The 17,568-nt window shown below is 41.6% G+C and overlaps 2 protein-coding genes across 2 annotated transcripts; one reads left to right on the forward strand and one right to left on the reverse strand.

Moving 5' to 3' along the window:
* Window positions 1-163: 163 nt before the first annotated feature.
* LOC111844944 (long-chain fatty acid transport protein 2-like) lies at window positions 164-10,638 on the forward strand. Its single transcript, XM_072717930.1, has 10 exons — window positions 164-2,591; window positions 2,740-2,949; window positions 3,542-3,700; window positions 4,788-4,912; window positions 5,877-6,071; window positions 8,003-8,093; window positions 8,192-8,390; window positions 9,018-9,115; window positions 9,732-9,862; window positions 9,987-10,638. The coding sequence occupies exons 1-10, from the start codon at window positions 2,093-2,095 to the stop codon at window positions 10,161-10,163; spliced, it is 1,884 nt and encodes a 627-aa protein (XP_072574031.1). The 5' UTR covers window positions 164-2,092; the 3' UTR covers window positions 10,164-10,638.
* hdc (histidine decarboxylase) lies at window positions 10,604-17,124 on the reverse strand. Its single transcript, XM_023813860.2, has 12 exons — window positions 17,039-17,124; window positions 16,604-16,776; window positions 15,545-15,658; window positions 14,617-14,739; window positions 13,977-14,111; window positions 13,695-13,838; window positions 13,517-13,583; window positions 12,930-13,092; window positions 12,621-12,711; window positions 12,247-12,345; window positions 12,015-12,116; window positions 10,604-11,498 (listed from the first exon to the last, which is right to left on the reverse strand). The coding sequence occupies exons 1-12, from the start codon at window positions 17,064-17,066 to the stop codon at window positions 10,755-10,757; spliced, it is 1,983 nt and encodes a 660-aa protein (XP_023669628.2). The 5' UTR covers window positions 17,067-17,124; the 3' UTR covers window positions 10,604-10,754.
* Window positions 17,125-17,568: the final 444 nt, after the last annotated feature.

Genomic DNA, 17,568 nt, shown 5'->3' on the forward strand with positions numbered 1-17,568 from the left:
CATGAAACCTGTTCATTTGTTGAATATTTAACTTGCATGCCAATCTGGACAGTCTTTTCTCTGTGTATCTTTGTGTATGTCTCGTTGTCTACGTCTTAAAATGCCACTTACTTTCTTTATATATATAGATATGTATATTCTATTTGTCCATTTAATGGGGTGGAGTGGTGGCTATGGGGCTAGGGCTCTGTGCCAGCAACTGCAAGGTTGTGGGTTCAAATCCCCTGAATTCCTGGAGTGATTCTACTCTGTTGGGCCCTTGAGGAAGTCCTTAACCTGCAGTTGCTTCATCCTGGGTATGATGTTAATCTGTATCCAGCCCTATGAGGAGGTCCTCCAGCTTACAGGGACTAACTTGGGGGTTGGTGGCAGGATTGGCAGTCCAGTCACTGGGGTTCTCATCCCTGAGGTGGTTCATCATGTGATGGGTGCAGCAACACACTAAGTGCACGCTCCTTACCTTCATAAATTTATATTCTGTCAATCTGAAGACACAGCTACTAAAATATTCTGATGGGTTCCACGTTCTATGGGTTTTACCTATAGGAAGAAAGTGCGGGAGACAGAAAATCGTAATAAGAGGGATATACCTTATTTATGGCTTTCTTATCAAGGGTACTTCAGCGCAACAAACCAAAACACAAATAACTACAGCCTATTGTGTTCAGCTGGCTTTTCCCATCCCTTCTCCACAATCTAATTGTAGGAGGAAAGTGTGACAAAAAGTGAATAACTTATATGAAAGCAAACCTACCCCTTTTGAATGAACAATTGATAGAAAGAAGCTTTTTAGGTCCTGATTGCCCAGTTTTGATCACAGATGACCCCTCCCACCCCAAGTCCCTGGTCATCAAAATTTACCAAGGGACCCCCCCACAGTTAGCAGATTTTACCACCCAGTCAAGCAGCTGCTCCCACAAAAAGTCTCTGCATGACCCTGCAAACCTGTTTCAGCTATTGAGCATTGTTCTTACTTCTGAGCAATAATTTAAATGCTTCTATTCCCCTATCTATCAAATTTTGTGACAGAAGCGGCTCAATCCACCCTAAAATTAAAGCAGTGGACTGATCCAATCAGTGCACTCGCCCATGGATTCTCATTGGTTGGACATGAACATAGTTACTCATGGACCAGACATACCTGTAAAACATGGGAGAGTACTATGAAATGAGAATATAACGTGGGGTGGCACAGTAGCCCCCTGATTCGCATTGTAGCCTCACACCTCACAGGAGTTGAGGTTGAGCCTCTGCCCCTTCCATGCGTGTGCTTTCCCCATATTGTTGTGGTGTTTCCTCTTCTCATGATAGTCCAATAGGAATACTCCTTACCTTAACTCATACTAGACAATCATTACTTTTGTCTTAAGTTAGAAAATGGGGACAACTTGTGCCTCTGTGGGACCAAAAGGCTGCTGGTTCCAGGCTGGCCCTGGCACATATGCAGGTCCTTCAGCAAGGACCCCCACCCCCCTGGGTGCTGCTTTGGATGGCTGCCTTTCACAGCCAGCTTACTCTCTTCTTCAGAGAGCAAAATAGGGGAAGCATAAAGAGAATTTCCTCCCCCCAAGAATCAATGACGTTGTGTTGGCGGCCGCCCAGGGTTGGTTTCTGCCCGCGGCCATTGTTCCCAGGATAGGCTCCAGTCCCCCCCACGACCCCAGTTGGGATTAAGTGGTTTCAGAAAATGGATGGAATCAATTACTTCTCTATCATTATTATTATTAACTCAGCGATCTTGCTTTGTGGAACATTCCATAGGTTCTCTGATTTCTCTCTTTAGTCAAAAATTATGCTAAGATTAAATACACTGCACTTTCATTACAGTATTATTCTTATGTGTCTTATTATTATTAACATGCTTCTTTATTTAAAGTATCTTTCAAAATACTTTCTTTCTTGTTATTTCAAGAAGTTCCATATGAGCAACTTCAACAACTTGTTGCGCAATATTCCAGTTGCGCTGAACCGAGGCAGCCTAACCGCAGCAACGAAACACAGGCTCCGCCTAGGGATAAAATCATTGGCGATTTTAAGCGCACCCAGTGCGTGTGACAAAGGTCATTAGAGAAAACCATGACTTCGGCCGAATATGGTTTATGAAATGGTGTTCAGCATGTTCACGCTGTACGCTGCTCTTGCCGGACTCGCAGTCCTGCCGTTTCTCCTGTGTTCCTGGTTTCCTTACTTACTCCACGATTTAAGATACTTCTTAGCGACAGTTCAAATTGGTATTTTTATTTCGAAATGCAAACGAAAAAAGCCTTGTTATACCGTATTGGACTGCTTTTTGGACAAGGTGAAGAAGAACCCGAACAAACCCTTCATTGTTTTCGGTGATGAAATATATAGTTATAAGGACGCGGATAAAGTCAGCAATAAAATTGCCAGAGCTTTGCTGACACACGCTCGCTTGAAAGAGGGCGATACTGTCGCAGTTTTCCTGGGAAATGAACCCTTGTACGTGTGGATTTACTTGGCCCTGGCGAAACTGGGCTGTGTCGCTGCGCTGCTGAACTGCAACATTAGATCCAAATCCCTACTGCATTGTTTTTCTTGTTCGGGGGCCAGAGTATTAATAGCCGCAGCAGGTAAGAATCTGCATTTGGCTGAAATACATTGTAAATCGTGAAGGGACCGTTTGGATGATAATTATATAATAATAAAATAATTAATTATTATTTATTATTAATATTGACTGCAGTAATAGAATCAACCTACAAAGTCATGTTCTCCTAGATTTGAAAAGCGCCGTGGAAGAGGTGTTGCCGGGGCTGAAGGAGAGTAACGCCTCGGTGTTCATTCTGGGTGAAGAATGCGACACCCAAGGAATAGAAACACTCTCGGACAAAATCAGTCAATCCTCCGATGAAGCGATATCCCCAACCTGTAGGTCAAATATTACTATGAAATCCCCCTCAATGTACATCTATACGTCAGGCACAACAGGTAATAACTGTGGGATATACTTTGGACTGTACCTTTTAATAAAATCCTAACAACGTTTTGGTTTATAGCATATTTTATCAGTTGTGACAGGCCTCACATATAATTCATACAGCCCTGTTGTATGAATATTTACTATGAAGATCTGAACAAAACTGAACAGGAACATTCATGTGGCAGAAACATGATTTTACACATATGATATCTGTGACTTTCTGTCGAACTTCAGAAGAAACATTGAGAATGTGCCCATCTACAGCAGAGGTCACACTGCACCTGAATAGAAAAGGACATTTTTTAAAACTCTGAAGAGAATACAGTTTAATTACCAAAATACAATTATTTATGAATTATTCAACTTGAAACATTCTAATGAAGCAAATAAAGCAAACTGAATACCCGAGGTGGAGATTTCAAGTCCAGAGAGTACAAATCCAGACCAAGTACTCTGTGACTGTGACTCTTTATACTCAGCTAGTTGGTTGAAACTAAATCTTGGTCTGGACTTGTACTCTCTGGGCCTGAAATCTCCACCTCTGCTAAATACGGATTACAGTTTAACGAAATCTTGTTTCTTCGCTGTATGTCTTTCAAGGACTTCCTAAGGCTGCAGTGTTAAACCATGAGAGGGTCTGGATGGCATCTTTTCTACAAAAATTAAATGGAGTGACCTCTGGCGATGTGATGTATGTTTATCTTCCTCTCTACCATGCTTCTGGATTCCTTATGGGACTTTGTGGTGCAATTGAAAGAGGTAAAGTGTGAAACCCGACCGACCCAGCAAAAAAGTAGGCAAGCATTTCAGCAAGATATTGAAATTATGCTTTATTGGTTTTTGAATGAGTACATTCCAATTCTTCTTTTTGAATATCCCACGTGCTCTCCTTTGAGACATATTCACACAGTTGAGAGTAAAAGCACAGGCTCAGGACGTTAATCTGGGGCCTCGGAGAAATTTGGAGGGTTTAAGGGCTGTAGGAGCCCCAAGGACACAGTTCATTGGTTATTGAATTATGTTTAATTGACATTCTTGTATGTAAATTGTTTTCCTTATGATTCTTTTTTTTTTTCTTTTTTGTTGTTGGTTCAGTATGTGTTTGTAAATTGGGTAGTATCCCTTTAAGAACGGTTTTAGATTGGTTGCTGCTGCATGAGAAAAGAGGGAAATTTGGAAAATTGAGGGTCTAGAGCAGGGGTGGGCAGTCTTATCCGCAAAGGGCTGCTCTGTGTGCAGGTTTTCGCTGCAACTCCCTAATTAGGTTAATAATTAGAGGGCTGATTGGCTGAAGAGTCCTCACACCTGGGTTTGAACAGCTGACCTAAAGGTTATCCCAAAAACCTGCATACACTCTGGTCCTTTGCTGATAAGATTGGCCACCGCTGGTTTAGAGCCTGACGTGATTATACTCACAGCAGTGGAAATATAGAATTATTTATTATGGAAGGAGAATGACGAACTGTTAGAATGTCAAAATTAAATCACTTTGTTTAAAGAAGTATCTAGTTTTACTTGAGCATAAACTGGTAGCAGCAGTGTTTATGGATTAAGAATGTTGTGGAGTTTACAAGCACCCCACTGGAGAGGTGACTGTTCTGCCAAGGATGGGATTTGAGCTGGTAACCTTCCAATCACAGCCACGGCAGCCTAACATGCTGAGCCGTCCCCCAAAGGATTATGGGATTTGGATCTGGCCCCATCTTTACCTCTCCACCGCGACTGCCCGTGACAGTCACACGACACCCTACTGCAGTCATTCTTTCCTCTTAAAGATAAAATTCTCTTGTAAATGGGAAGTTTAATGTATGAAAATACTCATCCCCATTTTCCTTCCCACTTTCAGGTGTGACCATTGTATTGAAACGCAAGTTTTCCGCTTCCCAGTTCTGGGATGACTGCCGAAAGTATAATGTTACCGTGATACAATACATTGGAGAAATAATGCGATACCTTTGCAACCAACCAAAGGTAATTGCTAATCTCTGAATAAAGCACATTGCCAAATCAACAGAACGAAGAGAAGCACGTTTTGTACTTTGAGTATGAACACATTATTCTTGAACTTAATAGGTTAATGTAACCTATTCTTGTAGATTACTGTAGTTGTTAACCATATTTTTAAAAAGCACCTCTCAGGTTTACAATATCATTAGTCCAGCTGAATTGTAATAGATGAAATTCTGGTTATGTCTTTCTTATTGAAGCACAGAGCAGAAAACATGGCCCTTTGGAGGCTGAACAGAATTTTGGATGGAATTTTCAATGATAAGTTGACCATGTTCTGTTGAGTAGAGGCCTGGTATTTTGAGTTGTAGTATCTTGATATGTTATCATGAACTTGTTCATCTCCAAACAGTACATTTGTAATGTAATGGGACCGTAACTTTATTTTTTAAATAAATGAGAATATTTGACCATACAGGTTTTGGAGACCATGTGTATATATGTAAAGTCACTGTATCATTGTTGATTGTAAAACCAGTATAAAGTATCAGAGCATGTGATTGGAGTGTAGCGATGAGAATTTCCGCTCAAGGAGCGGTACACTCTCACTGCTCACAAAAATAATCTGCATTGCATTTAAACTGTAGCATGGCATCAAAATCACTGAGCAGTTAAATCCACATTCAAGCAGAAATGATTTATTTCAAGTTGTGAGTGGGTGACACTCAAGTCTTTTTCAAACATGCTGCCCTGTGCTCGCTCCCGCTCCGCTCACATGCTCTGTAAAGTACCCATTCTAGTTTTACGTAAAATGCATTTTCATCATTTGGTGATAATTCTGTTAAAATTCTATCACAGGAATTAAACATGTATGAAGTTTTGATAAATGTGGAATAGATTGATAAAAGTGTGCACAGAAACCTTGGGGTGACTCTCAGGAAGAGAAACATCATTATTATAGTATTTATGTTTATTTTTTACCTTTCAGAAAGAAAATGACCGAGATCACAAGGTCAGGCTGGCTATCGGCAACGGCATACGGACAGATACTTGGTCCGAGTTTCTTCAGAGGTACGGAGATGTACGAATCTGCGAGTGTTACGGCGCAACTGAGAGCAATGTTGGCTTTCTGAACTACATCGGGAAACTTGGTGCATGTGGACGGGAGTTTTTTCTGTATAAGGTATGATAGCTGAACATGATGTAATTGTATTCCCTGGACTTTCGGGAACACATGGTTTCAATACCACATTCACTTTGGTATGCAAGACAATAACTCAAAAACCGTTTCATGTATCTTTTTTCGATTTTGCAGTGATTCATTAGGAATGAAATCTGATTACATTTGGGGACAGATCACCTCAAAATTGAAGCAGTGCCACGTAGTAATAGCCAAAATAGGCAAGAATTTTGACACTTAATCCTGTTGATGATAACTCGGTAATTGTTTGATATATCTTTTTCAAACTTAACAGAGGCATTGTAGGAGAGCTGGAATGGAAATTGTTTAGTTTTGAAAGTGAACGCCCCAAAATTGAAGCAGCGCTGCATAGTGATAGCAAAAAAAAGGATAGTTTTAACATTTAATAAGATGATAACTCAAAAAGTTTTTTGATGGATCTTTTTCAAGCTTTGCCCAGGCATTATATGGGTGCCAGACTGGAACTGATTAAATTTTGACACAGATTGCCCCAAAACTGAAACAACGCCGCTTAATGGCAACAAAAGGAAGGATGAAAGCAAATGACATTTGACCTTGTGAATGTGATAACTCAAATAATGTTTGATGGATCTTAGTACTGCTTCACAAACTACATTATACAGATGAGGATCTACGCCTGGTTTCATTTTCAGATAGATTGCCTCAAAAATGAAGCAGCAGCACTGTGTAGCTGCAAAGGAAATAGCAGCTGTTGAAAACACTTGGTCTTGTGAACACAGTAACTCTGAAAACATTGTATGGATCCTTTTTAAGCTTTGCGGGCACATTATAGGGGCGACAAACTGGAATTGTTCAAATTTTAAGATACCTCCCCCCAGAACCGAAGCAACGCTGCATAGCGATAGCAAAAAACAAAAGAGTTTCAGACATTTGATCCTGTTACTGAGATAACTCAAAAAGTATTTGACAGATCTATGCATACATGTTGTAAGGGTTAGGATCTGGACCTGACCAAATTTTGAGACAAACTGCACCAAAATTGAAGCAGTGTTGGATAGTCATCGCAAAGAGAAGGCACAATTTGTGTGGGTGAAGGTCTGGACCTATTGTGATAAATTGCACCAAAACTGAAGCAACAGTGCTTAGTGCCAGCTAAGAAAAGGATGAGATTATTAGAGGCTTATCCTTGTGAACAGGATCGATCTATTTGTCATTATTTACTCTATTTGACCTTTGATGGATCTTATTATCACTTTACAAAAGATGGATGAAAATCTACACCTAAAAATATACACTTGATGAAAGTCTGAAAAAGAAAGAGATTGACCATGTTTAACCATTCAAAATGTGAATTCAGCAATTTTGGGCAGCGTGTTGCTCAGCGGGCTAAGTCTCTGTACCTGTGATCAGAAAGTTACTAGCTCAGTCCCAGCCTTGGCATCTGTGGGTCCTTGAGCAAATCCCTTGACACCCAGCATCCTGGGCTGCCCTTCACAAGCAGCTTGCTCTCACCTATAGAGAGTAAGCTGGGGGAGGCATATTTATCCCCTGGGGATAAATAAAGTGTCGGTTATTATCAAAAAAGATCAAGTCACTTGTTCGTCAATGCAACACTGTAAATGGATATGTATACATTCCTACCAGCTAATTAACTCTTACATTTCCAGGTGATCCATCCAGTATTTCTAGAAATTGTACGAATTGGAGAGTGCAGGGGGAGTTTGGTTTAGATAGCCAGACCAAATGGGCTGTCCAGGGAGTGTAATGCTGTCATTTCTAACAGCGACAAATCTATTTTTTTTCTAAATAATATATAATCCATAAACGTGGAAGCTCAGAAAATGATGTACAGATTGTAGACTGAATGATGAAACATAGATATGTGTTAATAAGAATTACTGTCTTTTAATTTTTCTCTTATAAAATCTAATTTAATCATTTGTGTTCTGCAGATGTTTTGCCGTTACGCTCTGATTAAATATGACACAGAGAAGGAAGAACCAGTGAGGGACTCCAGAGGGTTCTGTGTGCAGGTGCCAAAAGGTATAAAACACAAACTTCATCAAACTCCTCCTCTGTAAATTATACAGGAGTAAAAAGCCACGGCGTTTGGTGTCATTAACCCTTTTCACTTGCTGTAGGAGGAACCGGGCTTTTAGTGGCGAAAATAACCAAAATCGCTCCGTTCGCTGGATATGCTAGAAACCCGCAGCAAACGCAGAAGAAGCGGCTGAGGGATGTGTTTCAGAAAGGTGACTTATATTTCAACACCGGAGACCTCATGAAGATTGATCACGAGGGATTCGTCTACTTTCAGGATCGTATTGGAGACACTTTCAGGTTAGATGAGCAAAACTGCTGAACTCCAAGTAATCATGGCCCAAGAAGTGGTCATTAGTACTACATTTTTGAGCAAATCTTCTTTTTACTCCTTATAAGGAATAAGGATTAAAATGATATTATTTATGAATGTGGTTTTACACCTACGGTTCGCATTATAGGCAGAAATAATATCAAAACACTCTTCCTTTATAAGCCAAGCAAAACTAACAATGTAAAATAGTGATTTGTTTTTAATTGCAGCACCATTTTCATAATGGTTTGATGATGAATCTCTCATGTCACTTAGCTGCCTGCTGATGCTGTAGATCATTGTAGTTCCGCACAGTCGTGTAAAAAATCTTTTCCTTTTTTCGGTAGTTTATTATTTTTTTATCACAATAAAACTTCCCACTGTCTTGTACTTTTTCCACTAACAATTCCCTTGATGTATAAGACTTCCAGTTTCGCCGACTCACTGGGCTGGTTTGTTTTTATGCCAGTTTTTAGTAAAGAGGTTTAGTTTTACCTTAATTGAAATCACATTCCAGATTCACACTAGATTGACACTTGATTGAGCGTTTTTGTGATGGATTGCCATGTGATTATCAGTCTTTGGAGAAGTGTGACTATTTACTCTCGTTTTAGATGGAAGGGGGAGAATGTTGCCACCACTGAAGTTGCTGAAATTCTGATCATGGTCAATTGCATTAAAGAAGCCAATGTGTTTGGCATCAAGATACCAGGTAATGAAGCAGAACTTGGGTTCTGTCATCTGAAAGCAGAGTTGAACTACAGTGGTGATGTCATTGATCTGACAGTCACAGTAATGTTGTTGTGCATTTTGGGGAAAAAACACCTCAGTTTGGAAGGTGACATTTTATATTGTGTGATGATTTTTATAATAATAATAATAATAATAATAATAATAATAAATGGATTCAGTTCACATCCCTAGCTCCTTCAGTACGAAGTTTGCATATTCTCTGAATTCCCTGTTTTTTTCCCAGTCTAAGGGCTTATGGTTTGGTGGGTTTGGTGGGTTTGGTGGGTTAGTCTCTCTAAATTGCCCTTAGTGTGTGGTTGTGAGTGTGCGCACATGCCCTGTAAAGCATCGGAATCCTGTTCAGAGTGTCCCCTCTGACCTGTGCTTTCTGGGATTGGATCAGTGGTCACATGACCCTGCATTGATTAAACAGCTATGGAAGTTCAGTAAGTCAAAGGTTTCTAAAACCAATGAATCTCTTTTAAAACTTTGCAGGTTTATAATTGTATGGCAGCTTTTTCCTTTTTTATATATTTTCTTCTGCTTTTACGTTATTTGATTCTTTTCTTTTACGTTATTTGATACGTATCTTTCAGGACATGAGGGTAGAGTAGGAATGGCTGCACTTTTGCTGCAAGATGGTCAAAATTTTGATGGAGCCAGGACCTACGAGGTTGTACAATCCTATCTCCCCAGCTATGCAAGACCTCGATTTCTCAGAATCCAGGTGAAATGGAGTACAGAGCATTTACATTTAGGCCAGAATTCCTTGAAAAGTTTATTCTTTTTTTTTTTTTTACATAATTTATGTAAATCTATGTTTTTCCCAATTTTCTCATTGTGAACCCCAGAGTTACCTGCCTGTCACTGCAACATTTAAGCAGATGAAGGTAAAGCTGGCGGAAGAAGGCTTTGACCCAGGTGTGATTCAGGATCCTTTGTACTTTCTGGACGACAGCAAGAAGAGCTATATTCCACTGGCACAGGAGGTGTACGAGTCAATAAGGGACGGCACGGTGAAGCTGTGAACCATGTGCGATCTGGGGAATTGAGCTTTTAATGACAACAAATAATGAGAATACTTTCAAATTTGTGACGACTAAATTTAGTATAGAGAGAAAGCAGCAGGAATGAAAGCTTTTGCAAAATGCATTTGAACAAAAAGTAAGAATTGCCCAATTAAGGAATCATCAGTCATGAATAAATAATTTATGGATGGCAATCATATTAGTGTTTTGTGAAATATTTCCACAAGTATTGCCTTAAAAATGTGAATATAGTTGGAAAAAATTGTTAATAAAATGTTTTGAATGTTACACAATTTGTAGAACTTTTCTAAAATGAAAAGGCAATATTAGTGTCAGTCTGTATTAGGTAAATGATTATGAAAGATAGATGGACAGATGGATGGATGGACAGATGAATATATGGAAGGAAGGAAAAGGCAATAATGCACTGGCATGATTGATGAAGATTAAAGAAATAATGGTTTAATAAGCTGAATACCTGCCAGTAATTATTTATAGTTCTTCAGCGGCATTCTCTAATTAATCTAGTATGTTTTCTAAATGACCGTAAGGATGATGCGGTAAATTGAGCAGGTTTTTCCAAAACTGATCTTAAGTTAAAGCAGAGCTCACTCTGCTGCAGGCAAACCAAGGTTTGTTAAATATCTGCAGAGCCATGAAGGAGCAGCATGGCCGTATGACGCCACACCGAATCCCGCACTGCGAGAAGACGGGGACGCTGTACTGCTTTGTGAGCCTCCTGGAAACCCTCTTTTCCAGGATGCCAGCACACTCTGGGATCTTCGAGAGGACACCCTCCTTGATGCAAGACACGTTGCGTGTGGCGGTGATGACATCCTTTGAGAGAAGCCTGAGGAGGTCTGAATCTTTTGGGCCAGTTAGCATTTCCCCGTTGCAACTTAAGGAGCGGGTGGTCCTCCTGTGATCCAGACCGTTCTGATGGCCGTAGGTGTCAGAAGGCAGCATTGCATTCTGAGGTCTAGTAGCCATATAGGTAATGTGCCCGGCCTCCTGAGTGTCGATGTTCCCCCTGGGCTGACACTCCAGGGTGCCCTGCTCCTCATCCCGTGCTTCGACTCGATCCACCATGTCGCTGTGGGCCGTCAGAACCTCCCCAGAGCCACTGATGATTCGGTCCACAGCCTTCTTGGCTAGGATGGCAGTAGCAGTGTGGTGGATGATATCCCAGTCCCGTACAATGTCCTCTTTGGTGGTGAACTGGGACGTGACAGTGAAGCGGATAACTAGCTTGGAGGAGATGACGGCAGGAATGAGGTACATTGTGCCTGACTTTGTCAGTTCTCTCAGAAGTTCCTGCGTCAGAGAGTTTCCTCCCTGCATTTGGATGAGATAGGGTTAATTTTCCTTGGATCTCTATCCTTCACAAGCAGGTTGTAAACCTTTCCCCCATTTAGTGACTTTTTTTTTTTTTTATCCCTGAGGTCATTCACCTGTGGTGCTCAAAGATCATCCGACAATCATTATCCTCTTCAGTTCATTATTGTACCATATCTTTCTTGAGAGCTTACAAAACTTTGTCCTTTGTGTACAGCAGTGGTCTCGTTTTTTTTTTTTGCAATGTATTTAAAGAGCTACTGAGTTGCCACAGTAATTTTTTTGACTGGGGGGTGAAGTGGTCCCCCTTGATATCTTGATATATTTTGCTGGTTGGTGGCAGCAGCAGCATGAAAGTGATCGACCTTTTGATTGTGATCAACTGGTCGGTGCCCACTGGTGTAGAGTAATAATAATCTTTACTGTTTCTCAACAAAGGCTAAAGTATTGTTTCTGGCATATTCCCTCAGACCCATCTTGCCATTATGTTCATTCTCACATAAAGCTACAACATACCTTCAAACAGAAAACCACCAAGCCAAGGTGTCTCTGAGCTGGAATTTCAAAATTTGGATCAGCGCTGACAAAGGACTCAAACAGCTTCGCCATGTCTATGCCCTGAAACAACAGGAAGGAGGAGAACATATTTAAACACCACCATTAGTGTAACGGTTACCAAATGAGACAGATTACATGCTTGCAGCGTGACGGCTCCAGTGTAATGCACCCGTAAGTGCTTTTGCCTTACGTGTCGTATGTGCTCCTGCAGGTTCCTCACTCCGAATGATCGCATCACAAACCAAAGCTTCAGTGAACGGAACCGGCGACTGAGAGGAATCTGCCAGTGCTGGGAGAAACAAACAAAAAGGACTTTAAGTGGTGGCAGGCAGAGTCACATAAAAAATATTACCAGGGTCCTTGAAGGGAGCCGTGATGTACTACCTTTGAGGGGAGACTTGCAACAATAAAAAATTCTAGCTATACGGATATATAAAAATTCTAGCTGTAGTCGTAATTTTAATTACAAATTGTAATAAACTGAGTGTCAGGATCCAAAGATTCCAGAATGAATGTAACACGAAAACACAGCAGTAACACAGAAGAAAGGGACCAGTGTCATACCATAAAATCAGTGGCAGCTCCAGAGTTTTCATGCCTGAGATAGACTGGGTCCACAGTGAAGGTCTGTTGAAGCTTGTACTTGTCCTTGACCCTGCAGCACCAGCAGAGTGTCAAGATTAATCACGTATCAACTATCTTGCACTTATCTTAACAGCACTTGTACCTAAGTTGGCTCCTTGAAAGCAATATGCTTGTTATATTTTACCTGCCTCTCTTGCATGATGCTTTGAACAATCCTGTCTGTCAAATATATCTAAAAGTAAATGGATCTTGAATGGATAGGATGGTTGGATAAAGCGATTCTCTTACCAGAAGGCAGTGCAGTCAAAATGGACCATCATCCATTTGGAGGGGTTGAAGACAAAGGAGTCTGCGAACTCAATGCCATTCAGGAAGCCGCGCAGCTCGGGGCAAAGGAAGGCGGAGCCGGCATATGCAGCGTCCACATGCAGCCACAGGCCTTCTCTGGCACCTGAAGAGCAGGAGATCGGGTCACGTGATATTGGCTCCACCCTCAGGCTGATAACAGCATTAATGCTACTCCTGTGCTTTCACAGACACTGAAGCTGTTTCTTAACACCAAGAACGCAAAAATCGTACTTGCAGTCTTGGCAAGACCAGTCTTGCTAACTTGCCTCCCAAGATTGAACTTGGTGCAGTGCATCATGGGATTGGTTTTGTTTGGTGAGGATGCAACCAATGCATCCTTGATATTTGGGGTGGGGCAAGAATGACATTTGGGGGGTTTTTACTGTTTTGCATACTTCTGTTTTCAGTATTAGAACTGGTCCTTGGCAATGGAAGATGGTGTAAAATATATACATGAGAACAGAAAAATACCCTAAAGCTGGCTAGGCAGTGCATAGATGGCAAAAGAGAAGAAAATATGAACATACACACTGGTCCCAGTTCAGACAAACAGTCAAATGAACACACTCCTGTAGTGCCCAGAGTCGCACAGAGCTGTCAGAAAACAACAGGAAGGTGGAAACAGGGCAGGTTTAGTTACACGTATCATAGGCAGTTCATAGTGTGCATCATAACTGAATGGTAAGATTGAAGCTTACAACCTACCAAGACTGGTACTAGACCTTTCCTCCGGTCTTCCTCAATCGCTGTCTGCAGCGTTTCCCCACGGAGGGAAAACTGCTCGTCTGTGGGCAGGAAGCGGATTTTGACCAGGGAGATCAGACCTGCCTTCTCCACAGAGGAGTGAGCCTAGAGTGCGGAGCAATAACAGAGTGTTAGGCTGGCCGTCGACCCTGAGGATCACCGCCGACGTCATAAGGCCAAGTGAGGCCATGGCATGATATACGTCACGCTAACAGCCGTCAGTCCCTCCCCGCCACATCTAACCTGGTCAGACGCATAGGCGACCAGCCGAGAGTTCAGCACAGAGTCGTCAGTGTCCGCCTCTGTCTCCTTCAGCTTAAGGATCTTTGTCTTCCTGGCTGCAAGCAGAGAGACCAAGGTGCACTCGCTGACCGTGCTCTGGAAGAAATGGACACAGGGGGGGCTTTTTGTTATGTTAAATATGTCAAATACAACAAAACAGCCTAAAAGAATTACATGATTTTCTCCTAAAGGCTAATTCAACACCAGGAAAGACCTTACTACTTAAATGACAGTTAAATCCTTTTAATTATAAGCTCTGTTTACATTTAGAGACTCATTCCAAAAACATGAAGGTAACAATGCTTGCAGGAACTCTAAATCCATAAACACTAGTGTTACATATAGAGAAATAAAAAAAATATATTATACTACATATACATTGCAACCATTTCACCCAGTGAATGTTTACTTATATCACTGTTTCCCAGTCTGGTCCTCGGGGACCCACAGACAGTTCGCGGGGAGTTGGGAGGGAGCAAAAATGTGGACTGTCTGTGGGTCAGGTCCTGAACTTTCTCGAAGGACACAAGGAGCAAGTGGAACAATATCAATACATCACGTTTAACATGGTGTTCTCCTGCCTGGAGCGGGAGGGACCTACCTGCAGCATTCCTCCCCCTCTGCTGCCAGCGTGGTGGTGCAGAAAATGGGAGGGCAGCCCCAACGCCTTGCAGAGCCAGTCCAGAACATTTATCTCCAGCTCAGTGCAAGCTGGGCTGGAAGCCTGCAAAGCAGAGGTGGAGTTTGGGTAACCAGTATGTTCGGCTCCGTCACTCTGACCAAGATAAGCAATAACAAGATGGACAGACGGGAGGATGGATGGATGGATGAATCATACATGGATTTGGGGGGGGTGGCAAGAGCCAGCCGTGGTATTCCTAGACTGAATCCCCCCCCCCCCATTGGCCACCCCCATCGTGTTTGCTTATTTTTTTGTTAAATCAGACTTTGAATAACCTTTGACTCCATACCTGTTTCTCTGAATCACTGATTGTTTACTGTACTGAAAAGGAATAAACTCACTGCACAGCTGAGCTAAACATGCTCTCAGAACAGCAGCAATGCAGACGTTTGGGAATCTTGTGCTTAGTGTATGCTTGTTACCTTAACTGCAAGGAATTGAATTTAAATTAAATGTTTATTTGATAATTCCACCACTGCCTGAATAATAAACAATGTAGAGTTATAGTGTCTATGTACTATAAATGTTCCCTTATTTTCTAGATGCCTTATATTCATATTTTGATTTATGTGCTGCCCCAAAATGACCTCTGGTCCCACCCTGGCCAGCCCATTGAAAATTTCCTGGCTCCGCCACTGGTTTGGATGGATGGATGGATGATATTTTAGGTGTTCAAATATGGTCACATTCTTGTGTTCAGCTTTCAAAACTGTCCCTCTTGACTATATGCTTCATTGTATTTAAGATCTTAGCTTGTCTGGAGAAACAAAGACATTAAGCGTGCAAGACAAACAGCCGCCTGTTCGTCAGCTTGAGCAGCTCGTCGCTGGAACCTTCACCCACTTACCCAGGTGAATCCAAGGCAGTTAATGGCATCTGCCAGCATGTCTCCTAGGAGGGAGGGCCAGGAGTTGAGAGCGGGGAAGTAGGCATGCATGTACGGGCTCTGCCAGTGTACTACCTGGAGCATGGTGAGACACAGCAGCCTGAACAATCACCATCCATTAAAGCCAACTCAGGTGTTCCAGCTTGCTTAGCTACCAGCATCAACTACAACCACATCAGACCTTCCAGAAACCAACCAACTCCAAACATTACAACCAACTCAGATGCTTAAGGATCACAACTTCAGGATTAAGGAACCTACAAAGCTGGTACAATTTTTACAAGATAAATATTTCAGAATTATAATATAATATAATATAATATAATTTTCATTTCCAATCCATCAGAAAACAGAACTATCTAGGAAGCCTCTACCAACTTTAACTGACCATCCATCATGATTGAGTTTCCCATTCCAGATCTTTTTTCACTGGTACCAATTTAATTTAATCCAGAATGGTCCCTGTAGCTCTCCGGAGCAATGTTTCCCAGCCTGGTTCTTGGGGACCTCCAAACAGTCCATGTTTTTGCTCCCTCCCAAACAGTCCATGTTTTTGCTCCCTCCCAGACAGCCCACGTTTTTGCTCCCTCCCAAACAGTCCACATTTCTGGGAGTTGTCAGGGAGCAAAACCATGGGCTGTCTGGGAGGGAGCAAAATTAGCGGGAGAACATTTCAAACTGGATTTAAGGAAGCACTTCTTTACACAGCGTGTAGTCAGAGTAAGGAATAGTCTTCCTGATAACGTAGTGCAAGCTGAATCCTTGGGTTCCTTTAAATCAGAGCTAGATAAGATTTTAACAACTCTGAGCTATTAGTTAAGTTCTCCCCAAGCGAGCTCGATGGGCCGAATGGCCTCCTCTCGTTTGTATAGTTCTTATGTTCTTATGTTCTTATGTTCTTAAAAACATGGGCTGTCTGGAGGTCCCCAAGGACCGGGCTGGGAATCGCCGCTCTAGACCTGTACAACAAAATGAATTTTCTGAGAGCATGATCATAGAGGAATACATTGAAACACTTACCCCAGGCATTATTATTTTTTCAATGTCATGAAAGATTTCCTCCCAGTTTTCTGGTTCTATGGGAGCATTTTCTGGAAGGAGGCTGCGCATGTAACCCGGCTGGACATCAGGGCTGACCCGCCTCAGCCTGATCTGGGTCAGGTATTCCGTGATATAGTCAATGAGCTCTTTGCCTTGAGTGCAGAAAACAGTTAAGTTAATAATTATCAGTTATTCTGGGGACATGATAATATAACACAAATACTCCTCTATGATGAGCATAACAAACATTTACTTCAAAATTTTTGATTGAGTCCTTCAAGTCCCACCTTATGCATTAAATGTCCCAGTGTCTGGCATTTTGACCACATTTCACATTAAAAAATATTTATCAGAGACACATATACTGTAGCAACAAGACAAGAGAAACGACAAAATAAATGACAGATCCCTTACCTCTGCGATTGTACTCCGCAGCCTGCATTCTCAAGAGTCCACACTAAAATCAGACACGATGTACTACAAGCAAGGACTTTCCTGGGTGGCTGGTGTTTTTTTTTTGTGTGTGAAGGGCACACAGGTTTTTATAGGCCCACTTACACCCAAACCGTGACGTCATTATCATTATAGAGGAGGGGAACAATCCTATCAATGGCCCACAGAAAGGGTCTTGGAGATATGAGAGGTAAATTTGAAAAAGCACATGCGTCATTTTTGGTTTGACATGAGTCAGTTTATGTAATCCTACCCTTCCCTTATTTTTCAGGAAGATTAATCCAGAAACCCACCATTGCCCACCATTTCTTTGGTCTATAGATTTTAATCACAATTACCCATTGGTATCCATCCAGTACCTAGCATGTGGCTTTGGTATGCTTATTTATACTGAATATTACTATGCTTGGGATTGGATTAGTCACTGGTCCTTAAAAACAGGTTGTACATAACTGAAGATGCACTTGTATTTGATTTATTAGTGCTGGACT

This window comes from Paramormyrops kingsleyae, chromosome 11 (assembly GCF_048594095.1).
Source record: "Paramormyrops kingsleyae isolate MSU_618 chromosome 11, PKINGS_0.4, whole genome shotgun sequence".
Classification (NCBI taxonomy): Eukaryota; Metazoa; Chordata; class Actinopteri; order Osteoglossiformes; family Mormyridae; genus Paramormyrops; species Paramormyrops kingsleyae.

Excerpts from the sequence above, each read along its gene's own strand:
- LOC111844944 (XM_072717930.1), top strand. The coding sequence starts at position 2,093 with ATGGTTTATGAAATGGTGTTCAGCATGTTCACGCTGTACGCTGCTCTT. Across the intron at positions 2,592-2,739 it reads AGTATTAATAGCCGCAGCAG|ATTTGAAAAGCGCCGTGGAA; the intron begins GTAAGAATCTGC and ends ATGTTCTCCTAG. Across the intron at positions 8,391-9,017 it reads CGTATTGGAGACACTTTCAG|ATGGAAGGGGGAGAATGTTG; the intron begins GTTAGATGAGCA and ends CTCTCGTTTTAG.
- hdc (XM_023813860.2), bottom strand. The coding sequence starts at position 17,066 with ATGCAGGCTGCGGAGTACAATCGCAGAG. Across the intron at positions 14,112-14,616 it reads GAGGGGGAGGAATGCTGCAG|AGCACGGTCAGCGAGTGCAC; the intron begins GTAGGTCCCTCC and ends CATTTCTTCCAG. Across the intron at positions 13,093-13,516 it reads GTCTGAACTGGGACCAGTGT|GTGCCAGAGAAGGCCTGTGG; the intron begins GTATGTTCATAT and ends CCTGCTCTTCAG.